General features: G+C 37.7%; 1 protein-coding gene across 1 annotated transcript in view; it reads left to right on the plus strand.

Moving 5' to 3' along the window:
* FBXL13 (F-box and leucine-rich repeat protein 13) overlaps nt 1-18,249 on the plus strand; it is a 203,763-nt gene that overhangs the window by 115,801 nt on the left and 69,713 nt on the right. The window contains exons 11-14 of the mRNA XM_010848085.1: nt 10,107-10,205; nt 10,753-10,870; nt 10,965-11,127; nt 17,950-18,069. Of these exons, the coding sequence (XP_010846387.1) occupies nt 10,107-10,205; nt 10,753-10,870; nt 10,965-11,127; nt 17,950-18,069 (500 nt within the window). The remainder of the gene's footprint in view (nt 1-10,106; nt 10,206-10,752; nt 10,871-10,964; nt 11,128-17,949; nt 18,070-18,249) is intronic.

Genomic DNA, 18,249 nt, shown 5'->3' on the forward strand with positions numbered 1-18,249 from the left:
GGCTCTGGTGAGTGATCACACCATCGTAATTATCTGGGTCGTGAAGATCTTTTTTGTACAGTTCTTCTGTGTATTCTTGCCACCTCTTCTTAATGTCTTCTGCTTCTGTTAGGTCCCTACCATTTCTGTCCTTTATTGAGCCATTGGACTATCATTTGTAAAACTATAAAGTGCTATTTACTGTATATGATAAAGAAATTATTGCTGCATTTAAATTTTGTATTTGAGAAAAGTGTTATATGGTCTTAAGTGTCATCACTCAGGAGGGGTTGTAGTGAAAAACAGGCACGAATCAGAAAAGTCACAGTGCAATTTCTGTGTCTCTGGGTCAGCTCTTAGGCCTCAGTTTTCCTGTTAAAGGAGTGTTTTGTGTCCTTTCTGAATCACACTTCAACCCATATTGGGAAAAATATTGAAGGATTTATGAAAAATTTTATGAATCTTATAGGTAAGACTCATATAAATTTAAATGGTTGGCATAATTACTAGTTTGAATGCAACTTAATACAAGCCGCATTGAAATAAAAAATAAATAAAACAAAAGCCTATTGTTTAGAATCCATAGATTAATGTAATCTCTGTAGCCAAAATATTTAAAGATGTTTACTACATTAAGTAGTAAAAAATAAAACATCTGGCAACAATTTTTAGATCTTGAAGAATTGGATGACGAAATGATGAGTCTCAGGGGACTCAGATCATATTTCCCCCTCCTGAAAATAGGTTTGAAAAAATTGTAATGCTTTCTGAAAAACTAAACTTATTTCAGTTTCTTCTCTCTTCCCTATCATAGCAAATGGCTTATACACAGAATTTCATGAACTGCTCATAAAATTCTACTTTAGTTCTTTGGATCTGGGTGAAGCCGGTGGTTAGGACTGTAGCTGTAAATCCTCCATCTAACTCAATAAATCTAGACAAAGGAGCTCTGTGATCATTGTGTTTTAAGAAGAAAGTATTGTAGCTGTGATTCTCTTGATTTAAAAGGAGATAAGCCTCCATTATAGCACAGCGGAAGCTCTAAGTAATTGGCCAGCGGGTGAAGAAGAGAACGACATTGTATACTCCAGACAAGGATGGTAGAGTTTAAATGGCAACCCACTCCAGTATTTTTGCCTGGAGAATCCCAGGGACAGAGGAGCCTAGTGGGCTGCCGTCTATGGGGTCGAACAGAGTCGGACACGACTGAAGAGACTTAGCAGCAGCAGCAGCAGCAGCCTGCTTCTGCAGATCACAGCTCTCAGTCATTGTGCAGTGAGCACATACACGCAGAGTTGGCACCCATGCTTGCCTTCCTGGTATCTGTAGGCTTCACTAATCTTGTGCTTTAGTTTTATTTTCCTTATTCACACTGAAAAATGAAAGGTTTTTTTGTTTTGTTTTGTTTTTGTTTTCTTTTTATTTCATGTTTGGCTGTTCAATGTTTTTAGATAAATATGGCAATCTTTAACAAAGGACGATATTGACCATGCTCCACCCCCCTCCACATTAGAACTACTAATTCTAATTTACATTCTACACACAATTTACTTAACAACTACTTGGCCTATTAACAAGCTGTTGTTGCATCATACTTTGCTCCCAGCATGGTGTTGTAAAGGGCCTGGGTAAGACGGGCAGGGATATTACACATGTGCACCTGGAATTATTATACAAGGCAGAAGGTGCACACTGCAAAGTGAGGGCTCTGGTTGTTGGTGCTCTGAGATGTAAGAGAAAGAGACAGCTATACCTGAAGCCTCTTCCAGAGCTATCTGGGAGAAGTGCATTAGTGAATATAGAGGCGCGAGTGGCCATGAAGAACATATAGACTCGAAAGTACAGGCACATGCAAAGAGAGAGAGTGGTAGGTATAATAATTAGGCCTCTTCTCCTATCACCACAGAGGACATAATATTTGAAAGCCTATCAAGCCCTCTTAACACAGATCCTGAGAAGTGTTGCTACTGAAGCCTGTGGCACATTTGAATGCAATAAAACAGAATGTTCCATAATGTTTTGGGAGAAATCCTTCTTTTCAACAGTTCATTCCGCTTGCTAAGCCAGGCTTCTTTGAGGTTATCAAGAGGTTATAAAGGATATATGGATATGACTGAAGTCATCACATTACTCATTAGCCATTGGTTATAGTGCTGGTTAGAATGAGAGGAACAGCTGAAAATGGTACAGGAACACAACATGGGCTATGTCTACCTAAGATGGGTATTTCTGTCATCGAGGGTCTCACCCTACATATATCTCTTTTTCTGTGTTGTTGAGCTAACTGATTCAGAGACAATGTTGCAAAGAAGGGCTGGAAAATGGGAGCTGGATAAGATGTGATCCTCCCTGAGGAGGGATCTGATCTAGGTTGTGCTGCTCAGCACTTTGGTCTTCTTTTCATGTGGCTCACTGAGAGCTCATTTCCTTCACAGACCACTCTGTCCTGTTGTGCTCAGGCCCAGCCAGAGGCAGATGGAGAGAATTTCCCTCTGAGCACCAAGGCTTCTCTGCCCCCATTAGCAGCAGTAGCTGTCTGCTGGGACTTGAGACTGGAACACCACTGGTGTGGCCAACTTCCCCAAGTTCCCAACCAATGGGAGCTTAACCAGAAAACAGCCACGTGGCAGGGCTCCAGTTGTTGTCCAAACTGAAGCCAAAATTACCTCAAAAGTAAACAAAAAGAGATCCAACCCCAAATTTTATAAGAATCCTATACAGAAAATGCACAGATATCAGATGTGGCAAAACCCAGTATTTTACCACAGTGAAATAATTTGCTTTTTCTCTTAGAGAGGAATCTTTAATTTTAGGCTTGTATCCTCATCACTTCAGTGAAGAGAAAGGACAACTAATCATTGGTTGGCCTAAAAGATTCTGGCAGGAATATTTGAGTCATAAAATATTAGCCAAGCATCTTTTTGGATATTCTAAAATAAACTATGTACAGAACTAAGCATTTCATGCCAGGACAAAACTGAAAAGCTTTTCTCAGAGGTCTCCCTGCCCCTCCCCCTTCCTTTCCTGGATACAATCTTATTGGTTGATAGCACCCAGCTTTTGGCTGCATTACAAGGAACCACTCAGCTCTGGCTGATTTCTGCTATCACTTTTTCCCCCGTGTTCAGGAAATCTTGTTATGAACATGTTTCCAAGACAGCAAGAGAGAAAAAGTTTTTTACTTGTTTTGGGGAAGCCATTATTGGAGATACGAGTGTGAGGGTAATAGACTTGTTGTTATCATTTAGTTCTTAGCCACTTGGTTGCTTAGCCACTGGGGAAGCAGGGCAATACGCTAGGGCTGAGATAAGGGGAGAAATTTAGAAGTGTTGTGAAAAACAACTGCTCCCATCCCTGGATCTGGAGTTAGTCACTATGGGGAGAAATGGTCTCTAGCCTTGGCTCTGCTGTTGACTGTGTGACTCAAGAACATCCGTTCATTCATCCAGCACTTACAGAGCACCCACTCTGTGTGTGGCACCGTGTCCAGCGCTGGGGACACACCATGAGGAACAGATAAGGAATCTATTCTCAAATCACCCAACTTCTCTAAATACCGTTCCGTCATACTTATGGTGTGAGGGATACACTAGAATGATGTCTCAAGGTCTTTACCTCTAGTTCTTGAATCTTTATTTTTCAGTGAGCTCACAATATGCCCAGAAGAACAGTAACAGGAAAACTGGTACTCGAAACACATACCAGGTATCATGCTAACGAACCACTTTCATATACATGACTCTGTTTTCTCAAGAATCTCCTAAAATAAGTATTATTATACCCATTTTATAGATGAGACAACTAAGCATCAGACAGGTTGAACCGCCTTTTGTTATAAGTGAGAAAGAGAGAGACTCAAACCCAGCTCTCTGCTGGCTCCAAGCCCAGCATTCTTTCCCTGTCCTCTGTTCTCCAGATTTATAATGTTAATTTATCTCCCCTGGACTTTTCCCTGCGAGTATTTATGGAAAACTTATTCAAGAATCCATGGCAGTACAATATGAAATACCTAATTTTTGTCTTATGGGTCTTCCATTAGTTTTTCCTCCCTCTTTACCTACTAAGCTTTTCTTATTCATCCCAAGGGTGATCTTGCCACTTCATCTAAGCCAAGTACTCCCACTGCTTTGCCTCTGCTTGTGCTTTACCTTCAACTTTGAATCATTTTCAATCTTGTCTGTAGCCAAAATCTGTACTCTTTCCCAGACTTGGTCTTACTCCTAAATTTAATTCATCTATCCCCTAATAGTTATTCAACACAGTAAGAAGTTTAAAAGAAAAAGAGTATAAAATCATCTCCTTGGGGGAAATAAAACATGCACAGATTATAGGAATGTTATATGCTAAAATAGTTATAAACCTATAAGGGCGAGAGATGAAAGGTAGCAGGATAGGGCTGGAGTCACTGGGACTTGAGGAATAGCTAAGGCTTGACTAGATGAAAAGAGAAAGGGGTGGAGAAAGGTTACAAGGTCAGACAAAGAGCAGACAGGTCCACTGAGTACTAGAGAAGTTGGATGCCTTTCTGGCCGGAATGACGAAGTTTGAAGAGCTCTGGAAGCTGGGATGGAACAGCTGAACTGGATGTTATTGTTGAAGAATGTTAATCAGAAGGAGTACTGGATTAAGAATTTGTACATCTGTATTCTTGCTCTACTTACCAATCTGTAATCTGGAGAAAATCGATCAAGAGATCTGAGTCTCCATTTCCTCATCTCTTAGGGCTACCTCAGTCTATAGAAGTCTCAGCTCCTTAGAACAGCCTCTCTTCTTTTACTGTTCCTGCCTCCAGACATTTTGTAGCGTGTCTTTTAAGTGTGAGCAGTCAGTTATGAGACCTTTCACAACATAGTATAATCACACATCCTCTGTGAGAACTTTCACAGTGCTGAAAAACATGATTGGTCACAAAGCTACCACAAGTTAAATAATAAAAATTAAGTTATACAGTCTAAAGAATAAAATTTAGGCTATACAAGTTAAATAATACTCATACACAAGCATTAAAAATGGAATTTTTGACTGGGAGTTTGGGATTAGGAGATGCAAACTAGTATCCATAGGCTGGATAAACAACATGGTCCTGCTGTAGAGCACAAGGAACTCTATTCAATATACTGTAATAAATCATAATGGAAAAGAACAGAAAAGAATATATATATCTGAATCACTTTGCTGTACAGCAGAAATTGACCCAACATTGTAAATCAACTCTATACTTCACTAAAATATTTTAAAAAATGGAATGTTTCCTCTACCAATTTCAAGCTTTAACTTTAGGACACTCAGTCCAGTTCAGTCGCTCAGTCGTGTTCGACTCTTTGTGACCCCATGGACTGCAGCACACCAGGATTCCCTGTCCATCACCAACTCCTGGAGCTTGCTCAAACTCCTGTCCATTGAGTCAGTGATGCCATCCAACCATCGCATCCTCTGTCATCCCCTTCTCCTCCTGCCTTCAATCTTTCCCAGCATCAGGGTCTTTTCCAGTGAGTCAGTTCTTCGCATCAGGTGGCCAAAGTATTGGAGCTTCAGCATCAGTCCTTCCAATGAATATTCAGGACTGATTTCCTTTATGATTGCCTAAGTTCCTTAATTAAATATTTAGAATTAAAATTTTAAGACTTGAGACTTTGTGTTTTAACTTGAAAATATGGGGCAAAAATAAGGTCTTAGGGCTTTCTTTTTAGTTATGTATGAGTCAAACAGTTAGTGGTTCCAGATGGGGTGGATGGTCTCAAAGATGCTGATCTGGATAAAAGTGTGGCCAGGCAAGCTTAGATGAACAGCCAGGAAAGCAGCCAAGAGCAAAAAGAGCATTAACCATGAGTCTAGGAAAAGTCAATGTTCAAAATATTCAAGGAAGCTGTGATGTTAATTTTAGTGTGTCTACTTGAATGGGCCGTGGGTGCTCAGTTTTTTGGATAAATATTATTCTAGGTTTGTCCATGAGGCTGTTTCTGTATGAGATCAATATTTAAATAGTAGACTGACTACAGCAGATTGCCTTCCTCAATGTAGGTGGGTCTCATCTAATCTGTTGAGTGTCTGAATAGAACAAAAAGGCTGAGAAGGAAAATACACTCTCTATGCCTGTCTTCAAGCTAGGACATCAGTCTTTGCCTGTCTTCAGACAATACCTTCAGCTCTCCTGGTTCTTCAGCTTACCAACTGCAGATCTTGGGACTTTTTAGCCCCTATTGTTGTTTGAGCCAGTTCCTTATAAGAACTTTATCTATGTATCTATGTATGCATTTTTTTTCTTCCTTCCTCCCTTTCCATCTATTTGTCTGTCTGTCTATCTATCTATCTACTTGTCTCCTATTGGATTTGTTTTTCTGGGGAACCCAGACTAATACAGTAGCATTAGGACCCACATCATAATGGGTGCTTGTGAGGATGACACAGACCAGTTATGTGAAAATATATTGGAGCTGAAGCTCTAATATTTTGGCCACCTTATGTGAAGATCCAACTCATTGGAAAAGACCCTGATGCTGGGAAAGATTGATCATAAAAGGAGAAAAGGGCAGCAGAGGATAAGATGTTGGATAGCATCACCGACTCAATGGACATGAATCTGAGGAAATTCTGGGAGACAGTGAAGGACTGGGAAGCCTGGCATGCTGAAGTGCATGGAATTGCAGAGTTGGACATGTTTGAGTAACTGAATAACAATATGAAAACTGCCTTAAAAAGTGCCTGGTAAACAATAAGTGTTACTTAAATGATAGCTATTATGAGCCCTACTAGGCTCCTAGAGCTCACCACAGCCTCTCATGGAACATTTTGGATCCTATGATCAGAAACTTTTCTTCCAGTCCATGAGTGAGGAGTAGGAGTAAGAGGAATTGAACAAATGTTTTCCTGAGCTTTAGCAGGAAGTCTTTGAAATCATCTAACAGGACACTTTTAGGCCAAATATCACCTAGAGGCTTGGCTTTTTAACAAGTTAAAAGGACCATGTCCTGAAGCAGAAGTCTTCAGTAGATACTCACTTTCAGCATACATTAGATTTCTTTAAGTATGCGACTGCAAGCCGACTCTGTGAGGAAGAGGATTGAATTTCCTTCTTCTTTCCTTTTATTCAATTTTTCTGATTACAGAAGAATTATATGCTCATTAAATAAGATTTTTAAAACACAAAAGAAAATAAAAGTCATTCATGAGCTCAGTCTCCAAAGATAAACAATATTTTGAAATGTTTCTAGTTTTTTGTCTATTTGTCTGTGACATATATATTTTTTAAAACAACATTGAGATCATAATATATATGGCTGCTATTCCTCTATCTCCCTGTCATATTGTGAAGATGACGTGGTATGAGAGTTCCCCTTGATATTTGTTTTTGGAAAGAGTCTTACTCTCCCATTACTGAATCAGAGCATCATCTTATGGCCCATCCATGACCATTTGTTAGGAAATGAAGTCTAAATAACAATGTTATTTTAAGATAATTCATAGGGAAATATATTTGGTCTTTTGACCAGTAACTATTTTTGAACACTCTCTACCACTGTTGCTTCTATTAATGTAGATAATGATAGCTGAAAGAAATCAACATACAAAGCTATAGTAATCAAAATGGTGTGGTACTGCCACAGGACAGACATGTAGAATTGAGAGTCCACTAATCTATACTGTTATGGCCAACTGATTTCCAACACAGGTGCCAAGCCCATGCAGCTGGGGAAAGAGTATTCTCTTCAACAGCTGGTGCTGGACAACCGGATTATCCATGAAAAAATGAAGTAGGTTCCCTACCTCATACTATATACAAAAATTAACTGAAAATGGACCAATGACCTAAATATGAACTAAAATGACAACACTTAGAAGAAAACACTGAGAATAAATCCACATGACCTTAGATTTAGCAATGGATTATTAGATATGACATCAAAAGCATAAGCAACAAAAGAAAAAGCTGAGAAAATGGACTTCATCAAAGTAAAAAACTTGTGTATCAAAGGACATTATTAAAAAGTGAAAAGACAACCTAAAGAATGAACAAAATATTTCCAAGTCATATATCCAGGGGTCTAGAAAGCAGAATATACAGGAACTCTTATAACTCAACAAATGACAAATGACCAATTAAAAAATAGTCAAAGGACTTGAATAGACATTTTCCTAAAGAAGACATTCAAATGACTAATAAGCACATGAAAAAATTTCAATTTCATTAGTCATTGGACTTCCGTGGTAGCTCAGCTGGTAAAGAATCTGCCTGCAATGTAGGAGACCCCAGTTCAATTCCTGGGTCAGGAAGATCTGCTGGAAAAGGGATAAGCTACTCACTCCAGTATCCACCTGGTAAAAAATCTGCCTGCAATGCATATGTCATTAGGGGGATGCAAATCAAAATTACAATGAGGTACTACTTCAAACTCAGGAAATTTTTTGAAAAAGGAAAATATGAAAAAATAAAAAATAAGTTTTGGCAAAGATGTGGAGAAATTAGGATCGTTGTAGATTGCTGGTGAGAATGTAAAATAGTACAGCCACTGTAGAAAGTATTTTGATGGTTCTTTAAAAAGTTAAAAGTAGAATTACCATATGATCTGGCAATCTCACTCCTAGGTGTATACCCAAAGGAATTTAAAACTGGTATTCAAACAAATAGATGTACATGTATGTTCACAGCAGCACTATTCAAAATATCCAAAAGATCTAAAACAGATAAGTGGATAAACAAAATGTGGTATCTCCATAAAATAGAATATTATTCAGCCATAAAAAGGAATAAGGTACTGACACATATATTTTGAACTTCAAAAACATCAGGGCAAGTGAAAGAAACTGGACACAAAATGACCGCATACTGCATAATTCCACTTGTAAGAAATATTTACAGTAGGTAAATCCATAGAGACAGAAAACAGATTAGTGATTGCCAGGGGCTAGGGAAGGTGTGTACGGGGAGCAACTTCTTAATACGTAAAAGGATTTTTTTTAGGGTGATAAATATGTTTTGAAACTACATAGAAGTTGTGACTATTCAAAACTATGATTACTTCAGTTCAGTTCAGTTGCTCAGTTGTCTCCGACTCTTTGCGACCCCATGAACCACAGCACGCCAGGCATCCCTGTCCATCACCAACTCCCGGAGTCCACCCAAACCCATGTCCATTGAGTCAGTGATGCCGTCCAACCATCTCATCCTCTGTCGTCCCCTTCTCCTCCCACCCTCAATCTTTCCCAGCATCAGGGTCTTTTCCAATGAGTCAGCTCTTTGCATCAGGTGGCCAAAGTATTGGAGTTTCAGCTTCAACATCAGTCCCTTCAATGAACATCCAGGACTGATCTCCTTTAGGATGGACTGGTTGGATCTCCCTGCAGTCCAAAGGACTCTCAAGAGTCTTCTCCAACACCACAGTTCAAAAGCATCAATTCTTCAGTGCTCAGCTTTCTTTATAGTCCAACTCTCACATCTATACATGACCACTGGAAAAACCATAGCCTTGATTAGATTGACCTTTGTTGACAAAGTGATGTCTCTGCTTTTTAATATGCTATCTAGGTTGGTCATAACTTTCCTTCCAAGAAGTAAGTGTCTTTTAATTTCATGGCTGCAATCACCATCTTCAGTGATTTTGGAGCCCAGAAAAATAAAGTCAGCCACTGTTTCCACTGTTTCCCCATCTATTTGCTATGAAGTGATGGGACCAGATGCCATGATCTTAGTTTTCTGAACGTTGAGCTTTAAGCCAACTTTTTCACTCTCCTCTTTCACTTTCATCAAGAGGCTCTTTAGTTCTTCTTCACTTCCTGCCATAAGGGTGGTGTCATCTGTGTATCTGAGGTTATTGATATTTCTCCTTAGTTAAGAGACTTTAAGTGACTAATTTTATGTTATATGAATTTTACTTCAATACAAAATAGAATAACAAGTTAAATAGGCTTACCCTGGTGGTCATTTCACAAAACATACATATAAAAAATAAAATAAAGAAATCAAGATTAGAATATGTGTTTCCTTTTTATGTCTGCAGCATGTTATGATTTCAACTTTAAAACACAGTAAACCAATCATAACACATCTTTGGTTATTACTATCTTTGGATTTTATTAAAGGTGATGCTAATGGGTTCTCCCATCATTTTCACCAACTTTGTACAATTCAGATTTCAGTCCAAGGCTTCAGGAACATTGCAAACAGCTGCAGTGGGATAATGCATCTGACTATCAATGACATGCCAACTCTGACGGACAACTGTGTAAAAGTAGGTATTTGGAAACTACATTTTCTTCTCAGTCCCATTTGGTAGGCATATTTTCTAGTGGCTTGAATTATTGAAAAATATGAATGGGCTTTTCATTGCAGTTGATGTTATATAATTATGAAATTTACACACACATTTGAACATTTGAATCTTTAAATACCCTAAGAAACTTCATTTCACATTTAGGATATTTTTATTTCAATGATATTGCAATCAAATCTTACAAAATCATATGTAAGCTTAAGCATAAACCTTAAATCTGGTTCTACATGTTAAGCTTCTAAAGGTTCTGATTTCTTTCAGCATTCCATTGTCTCATGCATTCCTATCTTTTGTGATATCATTTAGTTGATTCTTACACATTACTCAAATGTAAGTGTAGTAAAGTATATTGGAAAAAGTAAAAGTTCCCATTTTCTTTGACAATAGGACAACTTAATAGTTAATGTGTCCGTTTTTGAAAAGACTGAGAGAAAAAATAATCTCATGACTTTGACAAATGTGTTCTATATAATCTGATTAACCTTTTATTTTTTCCCTTCTAAAGGCTTTAGTTGAGAAATGCCATCGTATTTCATCAGTAGTCCTCATTGGCGCACCACATATTTCCGATAGTGCTTTCAAAGCTCTTTCTGGTTGTGACATCAAAAAGATCCGATTTGAAGGTGTGAGATATAAAAAGTAGTTTAGCATTAATTTTTACTTTTAATCTTGTGGTGATTCAAATACAATCCTTAACTTTTTCTTTTTTTTAAACAGGAAATAAAAGGATTACTGATGCATGCTTCAAACTTATAGACAAGAGTTATCCAAACATCAGTCACATTTACATGGTAGACTGCAAGGGAATAACAGATGGTAGCCTCAAATCACTCTCACCTTTGAAGCATCTCACTGTGTTGAATCTGGCAAACTGTGTAAGGTAAACAGTCATTCAGTCAAGAAACACTGATTATCTAGAATGTTCCAAGCTTCCTCAAGATGCTCATTGGTCAGTATAGTAAACATGAAAGTCAGGGATCTAAGTAGAGGTAAGTGCAGAGTTCTGTGGTAAAACAAAGGAGGGGCACCCAACCCAGACTAGTTATATGTGGGCACGGGGAGATGATCAGGGAATGCTCAGGATATGTGGAGTCACAGGCTCTTGTAAGATTAAATGAATTCCCTAGAGCATTTGTGGGCTACTTATCCTAGTGAAGGTTCTCATAGCTAGTTCAGTTAATAGGTCTTTTTCCCAAATGGACTTTCTGACTTGCCTATGAAGAACCAATCTTACTGAAGTGTTTACTCTTGGGTACTAGTTAGATTTTTCCTCTGTGTGGATCTGCTCACAGATGGCAAGTTCTTACTGAAACCGTTTTTTTCACCTGAGTTACAAATAGGCTTCTGACCTGGCATTCTCAGGTGGGCAAGGATCAAATTCTTGATAAAATGTCTTCCCCAATTGATATCTCAGCCTCTTTCCTATGTAAATTTCTTAAAATATTATGGGGCCAGAAGATAACAAAACAGCATGTGATTACAAAGAAATTGGTTAATAGTTTGTATAACATAAGACAAGTTAGAGTAATAAGCTAAGCTAAACAAAGTCTTAACCCATGGTCCCTATTATTAAAATAGGGAGGCACCGAGGGTTGGGAGGGAAGGCAAAGACAGGATTTGAAACGGGGAAACCTGGATTAGGAAAGGAAGCCTCTAGTTAATAGCCAATAAGGAATTGAGGCCTCCTACCAACAGACATGTAAGTGAATTTAGAAGCAGATCCTCCACACTCAGTAAATCCTGCAGATGCCTAAAGCCCCAGCTGATATCTTGTAGTTGCAAGCTCATGAACAAGCTGGCATCATGATGGAAGCACAATATGGAAGCTATTATACAACAGCTAATGGACTTCCCTGGTGGCTCAGCTGGTAAAGAATCCACCTGCAGTACGGGAGACCTGGGTTCTATCCTTGGGTTGGGAAGATTCCCCTGGAGGAGGGCATGGCAACCCATTCCAATATTCTTGCCTGGAGAATCCCCATGGACAGAGGAGGCTGGTGGGCTGCAGTCCATGGGGTTGCAAAGAGTCGGACACAATTGAGCAACTAAGAACATAACAGTTAATCCTATTTGTATTAACATGAAATAAAATTGAATTGCACTCATATATTTCACTCAGGCTTCTGTAGGTTAATTAATTTTTAAAATAAATGGAGGTTTCTATGCTTCTAGCAGTATAGTTGACAAAATACTTCAAAGGACTCCTTGCTATTAATACAAACAATTTAGATTCTTGATGAAACATACTTTCAATACATTGCTGAGCCTACAAAGAGTAAGAGAAATATGCAGTTCATGATTCATCACCATCCTCTCAATGAGCAGACTCTCTGAGATGGAGAGTGGAGGGCAAGCAAACATAAAAGGTGGAGCTGCTATTAGCATAAATGTTCAACACTGACATTGAGAGAATCAATTTTAGTAAGACTCAAGATAGGGAAGCAGGATGAGACTTCTGCAGTGTTTGGACCCTTCAAAAGGGACAAAACAGTCTCAAGTAGATAGTACCCAAGCCCCTGGAAGAAGTTATCTGCAAGCTTTTTTGAAGGAAAGCATCTTCTCTTTAAGCATCCAGGATTCCCATAGGTTAAGATCAAATAAATGCTCACAATTAAAGACCATCAAATGTATGAAGATATGAGTCATCACGTGTACAAAGATATGCAGTATACATTTGAGCTGAGTAATTCAGATATTAGAAGAATTAATCATAGAATATTAAGTAACTATGTGTAAAATGTTTGAATAAATAGATAATGGAACCAGAAATATGAGCAGGCAACAAAATATGATAAAAATAACTAGACTAGCCATGGAAGTAGACATTGGCTCCTTGGAAGAAAATGTGACAAACCTATGAGAAACCTACAGAACATATTGAAAAGCAGAGACATCACTTTGACTACAAAGGTCCATATAATCAAAGCTATGGTTTTTCCAGTAGTTAGGTATGGATGTGAGAGTTTGACCATAAAGAAGGCTGAGCGCCAAAGAACTGATACTTTCAAACTGTGGTACTATAGAAGACTCTCAAGAGTTCCTTGGACAGCAAGGAGATAAAACCAGTCAATCCTAAAGGAAATAAACCCTGAATATTCACTGGAAGGACTAATGCTGAAGCTGAAGCTCTAATACTTTGGCTACTTGATACAAAGAGCCAACTCTTTGGAAAAGACCCTGATGCTGGCAAAGATTGAAGACAGGAGGAGAAGGTGACGACAGAAGATGAGATGGTTGGATGGCATCACTGATTCAATGGATAAGAGTTTGAGCAAACTCCAGGACATAGTAAAGGACAGGGAAGATTAGTGTGCTGCAGTCCATGGGGTTGCAAAGAGTCAGACATGGCTTAATGACTGTACAACAACAACTTGAAAAACTAACTTTTAGAAATAAATAAATATGATATAGTTATTGAAATAAAATGGATTGCTAATCAGCAGACTAGAACTCAGTGAAGAGAGAAATACAAAATTGGAAGATAACTGAAGATATGGTAGCAGAGTGAAAAAATAAAAAGAAAAATATAATAGAGTATAACAAGATAGGGGAGGTTTAATAAAAATTCATCTATAGAAGATACACTTAAAATGGGAAATTTGAGAAATCAAAGCATATATTTTTCTCAACCACATATCAATCCTTCAAAAAATGGACTGTGTATAAAGTTTTAAAGCAAGTCCTCACAACTTTTATAGTACTGATATCAAGAAACTATATTCTCTTACTACAGAGCAATTATATTAGGAATCAGTAATAGAAAGCTACATTTTATTTATTTATTTATTTATTTTTGAAAGCTACATTTTAAAAATATTCATGATTTAAAATGAAAATTCCAGAGCATCAGAATCACCTGGAGAGCTGAATAAAACTACACATGCCCAAGCTCTATCCCAGAGCTACTGAATCTGAATATCTACCGATGGAACACCAACTTCCATATTTTTGAAAAAAGCAACATGGGTGCTTTTGATGCACAGCCAGGTTTACAACTAACTACATTAACTCATCAGCTTGGCCATTATGTGAAATAATCCTTTCTATTGACATTTATGCTTCCTGGACTATCATATAAATTTATATATACATACATATAAACACAGATTCATGTCAGTATGTGTGTGTGTGTGTGTGTGTATAAACGTGTGTTTTCAGGCAATTTTTTCTCTTTCAATCATTCATCTGTCTTCTATCTAATCTTGCACAGTATTTTATCTGTAAAAATGGGGGAAATAAAGAGTATATACTCAGGATTGTTGTGAGGATAAAATAAATCAATTCATATAATATGTTTAGAATAGTGTCTGACACTTAATAAACACTCAGTAAGTGTTATCTATTATCATTACACTTTAATAAATTCTTTACCATCTGAGCTACCAGGGAAGTCCATGAAATCAGAAGATGATTGCTTCTTGCCAGGAAAGCGATGACAAACCTAGACAGTGTATTGAAAAGCAGAGACATTACTCTGCTAACAAAGGTTCACATAGTCAAGGCTATGGTCTTCCCAGTGGTCACATATGTTTGAGAGAGCTGGACCATAAAGAAGGCAGAATGCCAAAGAATTGATGCCTTTGAACTGAGGTGCTGGGAAGACTCCTGAAAGTCCCTCGAACAGCAAGGAGAGCAAACCAGTCAATCTTAAGGGAGAACAACCCTGAATATTCACTGGAAGGACTGATGCCAAAGCTGAAGCTCCAGTATTGTGGTCATCTGATGTGAACAGATGACTCATTGGAAAAGTCCCTGATGCTGGGAAAGATTGAGGGCAGAAAGAGAAGAGGGCATCAGAGGATGAGACAGCTGGATGGCATCACCGATCCAATGAACATGAACTTGGGCACTCTCAGAGATTGTGAGGGACGGGGAAGTCTGGCATGCTGCAGTCCATGGGATTGCAAAGCGTCAGACAGGACTGGGCGACTGAACAACAACAAAATATATTCTAATATCTAACAGACTGAAATTCTCTTCATGAGTTGTCTTCTTTTAAATTATTAGATGTTTTTGCCAGTTTATCCTTCCAAATGAATGCTGGAATACTTTTGTCACATTTCAGAAAAAAATCCTATTGAGATAGTAATTGAAATTATGTTAAATACATAAATTTTGGAAAGATATATAGTTTTATAATACTTACTTGAGTTTCTCTTTCTTTGTCCAAGACTTATTTACTAAAAATGTGTTCAGATATCTAAGTAGTTTAATTATAATTTTGTAACTAACGTTTAGTTTTATAACATCATGGTACAAAAATGTGACCTCTGTCTTTTGGAGTCTTTATTTAGGGGTAAGGCTGATGGGAAAGTTGATGGTTAAGTTGTTTATCATGTTGAATATACTTTAATAGTCCATGGAATTTAAATTACATTAATTATATTAATTTTCATGACCCATTTTTGTTTGTCAAAAGCCAAGTCTAATACAAAATTGTACCTTAATTATGTTCTTTTTGAATTCCTAATTATTTTTCCTTCAGTTTGTATTTATGCTATATTATGTTTGCATGAAGGGGCTTCCCTGCTAGTTTAGATGGTTAAGAATCTGCCTGTAATGCAGGAGACCCGGGTTCGATCCGTGGGTCCAGAAGATCCCCTAAAGAAGGGAATGGCTACCCACTCCAGTATTCTTGCCTAGAGAATTCCATGGACAGAGGAGCCTGGCAGGCTTCAGCCCATGTTTTGCAAAGTCAGACATGACCGAGTGACTAACACTATATGTTGCATAAAAAGTCATGACTTGGATTTTTGTCTTCATAGTAGTATTTATAAGAATTATTTGGTTAAAAGGTAATTTTTTAAAAGATTGTAGGATGACTTAGTTTTTTATGATTAGGCTTATGAATATACTTAATATTCAGAAATTTGTAATCCATATTCAAAGGCAACCAAAATTTAGAGTTAAGATTTGATTTACCATATGACCATTTACCAATTTACCATATGACCATTTACCAAATGACCATAAACATGATTTTGCCTGTGTGTGTGTGCTTAGTTGCTCAGTTGTGTCCAACTCTTTGCGACCCTATGGACTGTAGCCCGCCTGGCTCCTCTGTCCATGGGGATTCTTCAGGCAAGAATACTGGAGTGGATTGCCAAGCCCTCCTCCAGGGGATCTTCCTGACCCAGGAATCAAACCAGGGTCTCCTGCATTGCAGGAGGATTCTTTACCAGCTGAGCTACCCGGGAAGCCCGGAATTGACTATAAATGTTCCGAAGCAAATAAATTGATTTAAAATGCTAAAAAAAAAAATCAAATTACCAGAAAAAAAAGTCAGACTGGCCTTGGATTTTTCCTCTGTAACAGAAAATATATTTATAATTGATATTTTATTAACACTGTTTATACTGTTATATTTATATGTTTGGTATTTCTCTTGCAGAGAAGAAATCCAAGACCAATCTGATTTTTTTAAAAATTTATTTTATTGAAGTATAGTTGATTTACAATGTTGTGTTAATTTCAATGGATAGTAAGATTTTTTTAACACATAACATATTCATAAGTTGCTAGATCACACACATATTTTAAATTGCCACATTATTACACCATTTCATTGTACATAATTTCATGGCAGGAAAGAATATGATCTCCAAATTCCACATCCATCCATATTCTCTTCATTGAGGGTTAATCCTAATCAATATAAAACTACCCTGTTAGTCTTGTTTAATATTTTTACTAGCATAGAATTTTAACTGAATTGCCTTCCCTGTGTTAATTTTCTTTAATTTGCTTTGAAGGCGATGGCAACCCACTCCAATATTCTTGCCTGGAAAATCCCATGGATGGAGAGCCTAGTAGGCTGCAGTCCATGGGGTCACTAAGATTTGGGCATGACTGAATGACTTCACTTTCACTTTTCACTTTCCTGCATTGGAGAAGGAAACGGCAACCACTCCAGTGTTCTTGCCTGGAGAATCCCAGGGACGGGGGAGCCTGGTGGGCTGCCGTCTATGGGGTCACACAGAGTCGGACACGACTGAAGAGACTTAGCAGCCGCAGCTGCAGCAATGCTACTTCACAATTTTCTTCTTGTTGTCATTTTATTAAAAGTGTGTTTCTTGTTGACTATAATTTAGAGAGTGGTTATAAAGCAGGACTTGGGGGGTTACCTTGTCACTGACACACAGGTGTCTCTGATTAAGGACAGTGTGGGAAGGCTGAGATCAAGGTCTTCCTACAGCATCAGGTTTTGTCTGCTTCAGAAAGGATCTATACGTAACTTACTGGGTTTTTTTCTAGTCCAGCTAAACTGACTTGTGCTTAGTGGAAATTCCTCCAAGATTTTGATAGTAGTTTGATTGTAAGTATTGGTTCTCCGTATCCTAAGTTTTGGTCTTTTTCTTTTGCAGGAGATTGCAACAGGCACTATTTAACATGATCAGATTTTAACTTCAGGGAAGAAACTTTGCAGGCCATCTGTTTTATTAATAGTCATGCCACCTAATTAAATGAACAAATGAACAGGAATAGCATTTTTATTAATACATCTATTACTATCATTTGTATATTTTATATTAAAGTAAAAGCTATATAACCAAATTTGGTTTACAAATGTGGACAAAATACCAGATATAGATATTACCTTGCCATTCTGAAATGTACTGGATGTAGTAGCTCTTATTTTAATAGTACTGTACATATTTATACATAAAATCACATGTAGAGCTTTCCTTTTTCTTTCCTACAGAATTGGTGATACGGGACTAAAGCAATTTCTTGATGGTCCTGCAAGCACAAAGATAAGAGAATTAAACTTAAGTAACTGTATCCACCTGGGTGATGCCTCCATGGCAAAACTATCAGAACGGTACGATAAAACAATATTACATATATTATTAGTAGCTGTATATCTGTTGATATGAGAGCTCAGAGATGGACTTTTGAAGCCATTTGGAAAATATCAGGGATGCCTAGAAGCTGGTCCAATATTCGGTTAAACCAAGTAAGATATTGGAGTCATAGATTAATATTTTCTGTTTATTACTAA

This window comes from Bison bison, unplaced genomic scaffold (genome assembly GCF_000754665.1).
Source record: "Bison bison bison isolate TAMUID 2011002044 unplaced genomic scaffold, Bison_UMD1.0 scf7180017864260, whole genome shotgun sequence".
In the NCBI taxonomy this organism is placed as follows: Eukaryota; Metazoa; Chordata; class Mammalia; order Artiodactyla; family Bovidae; genus Bison; species Bison bison.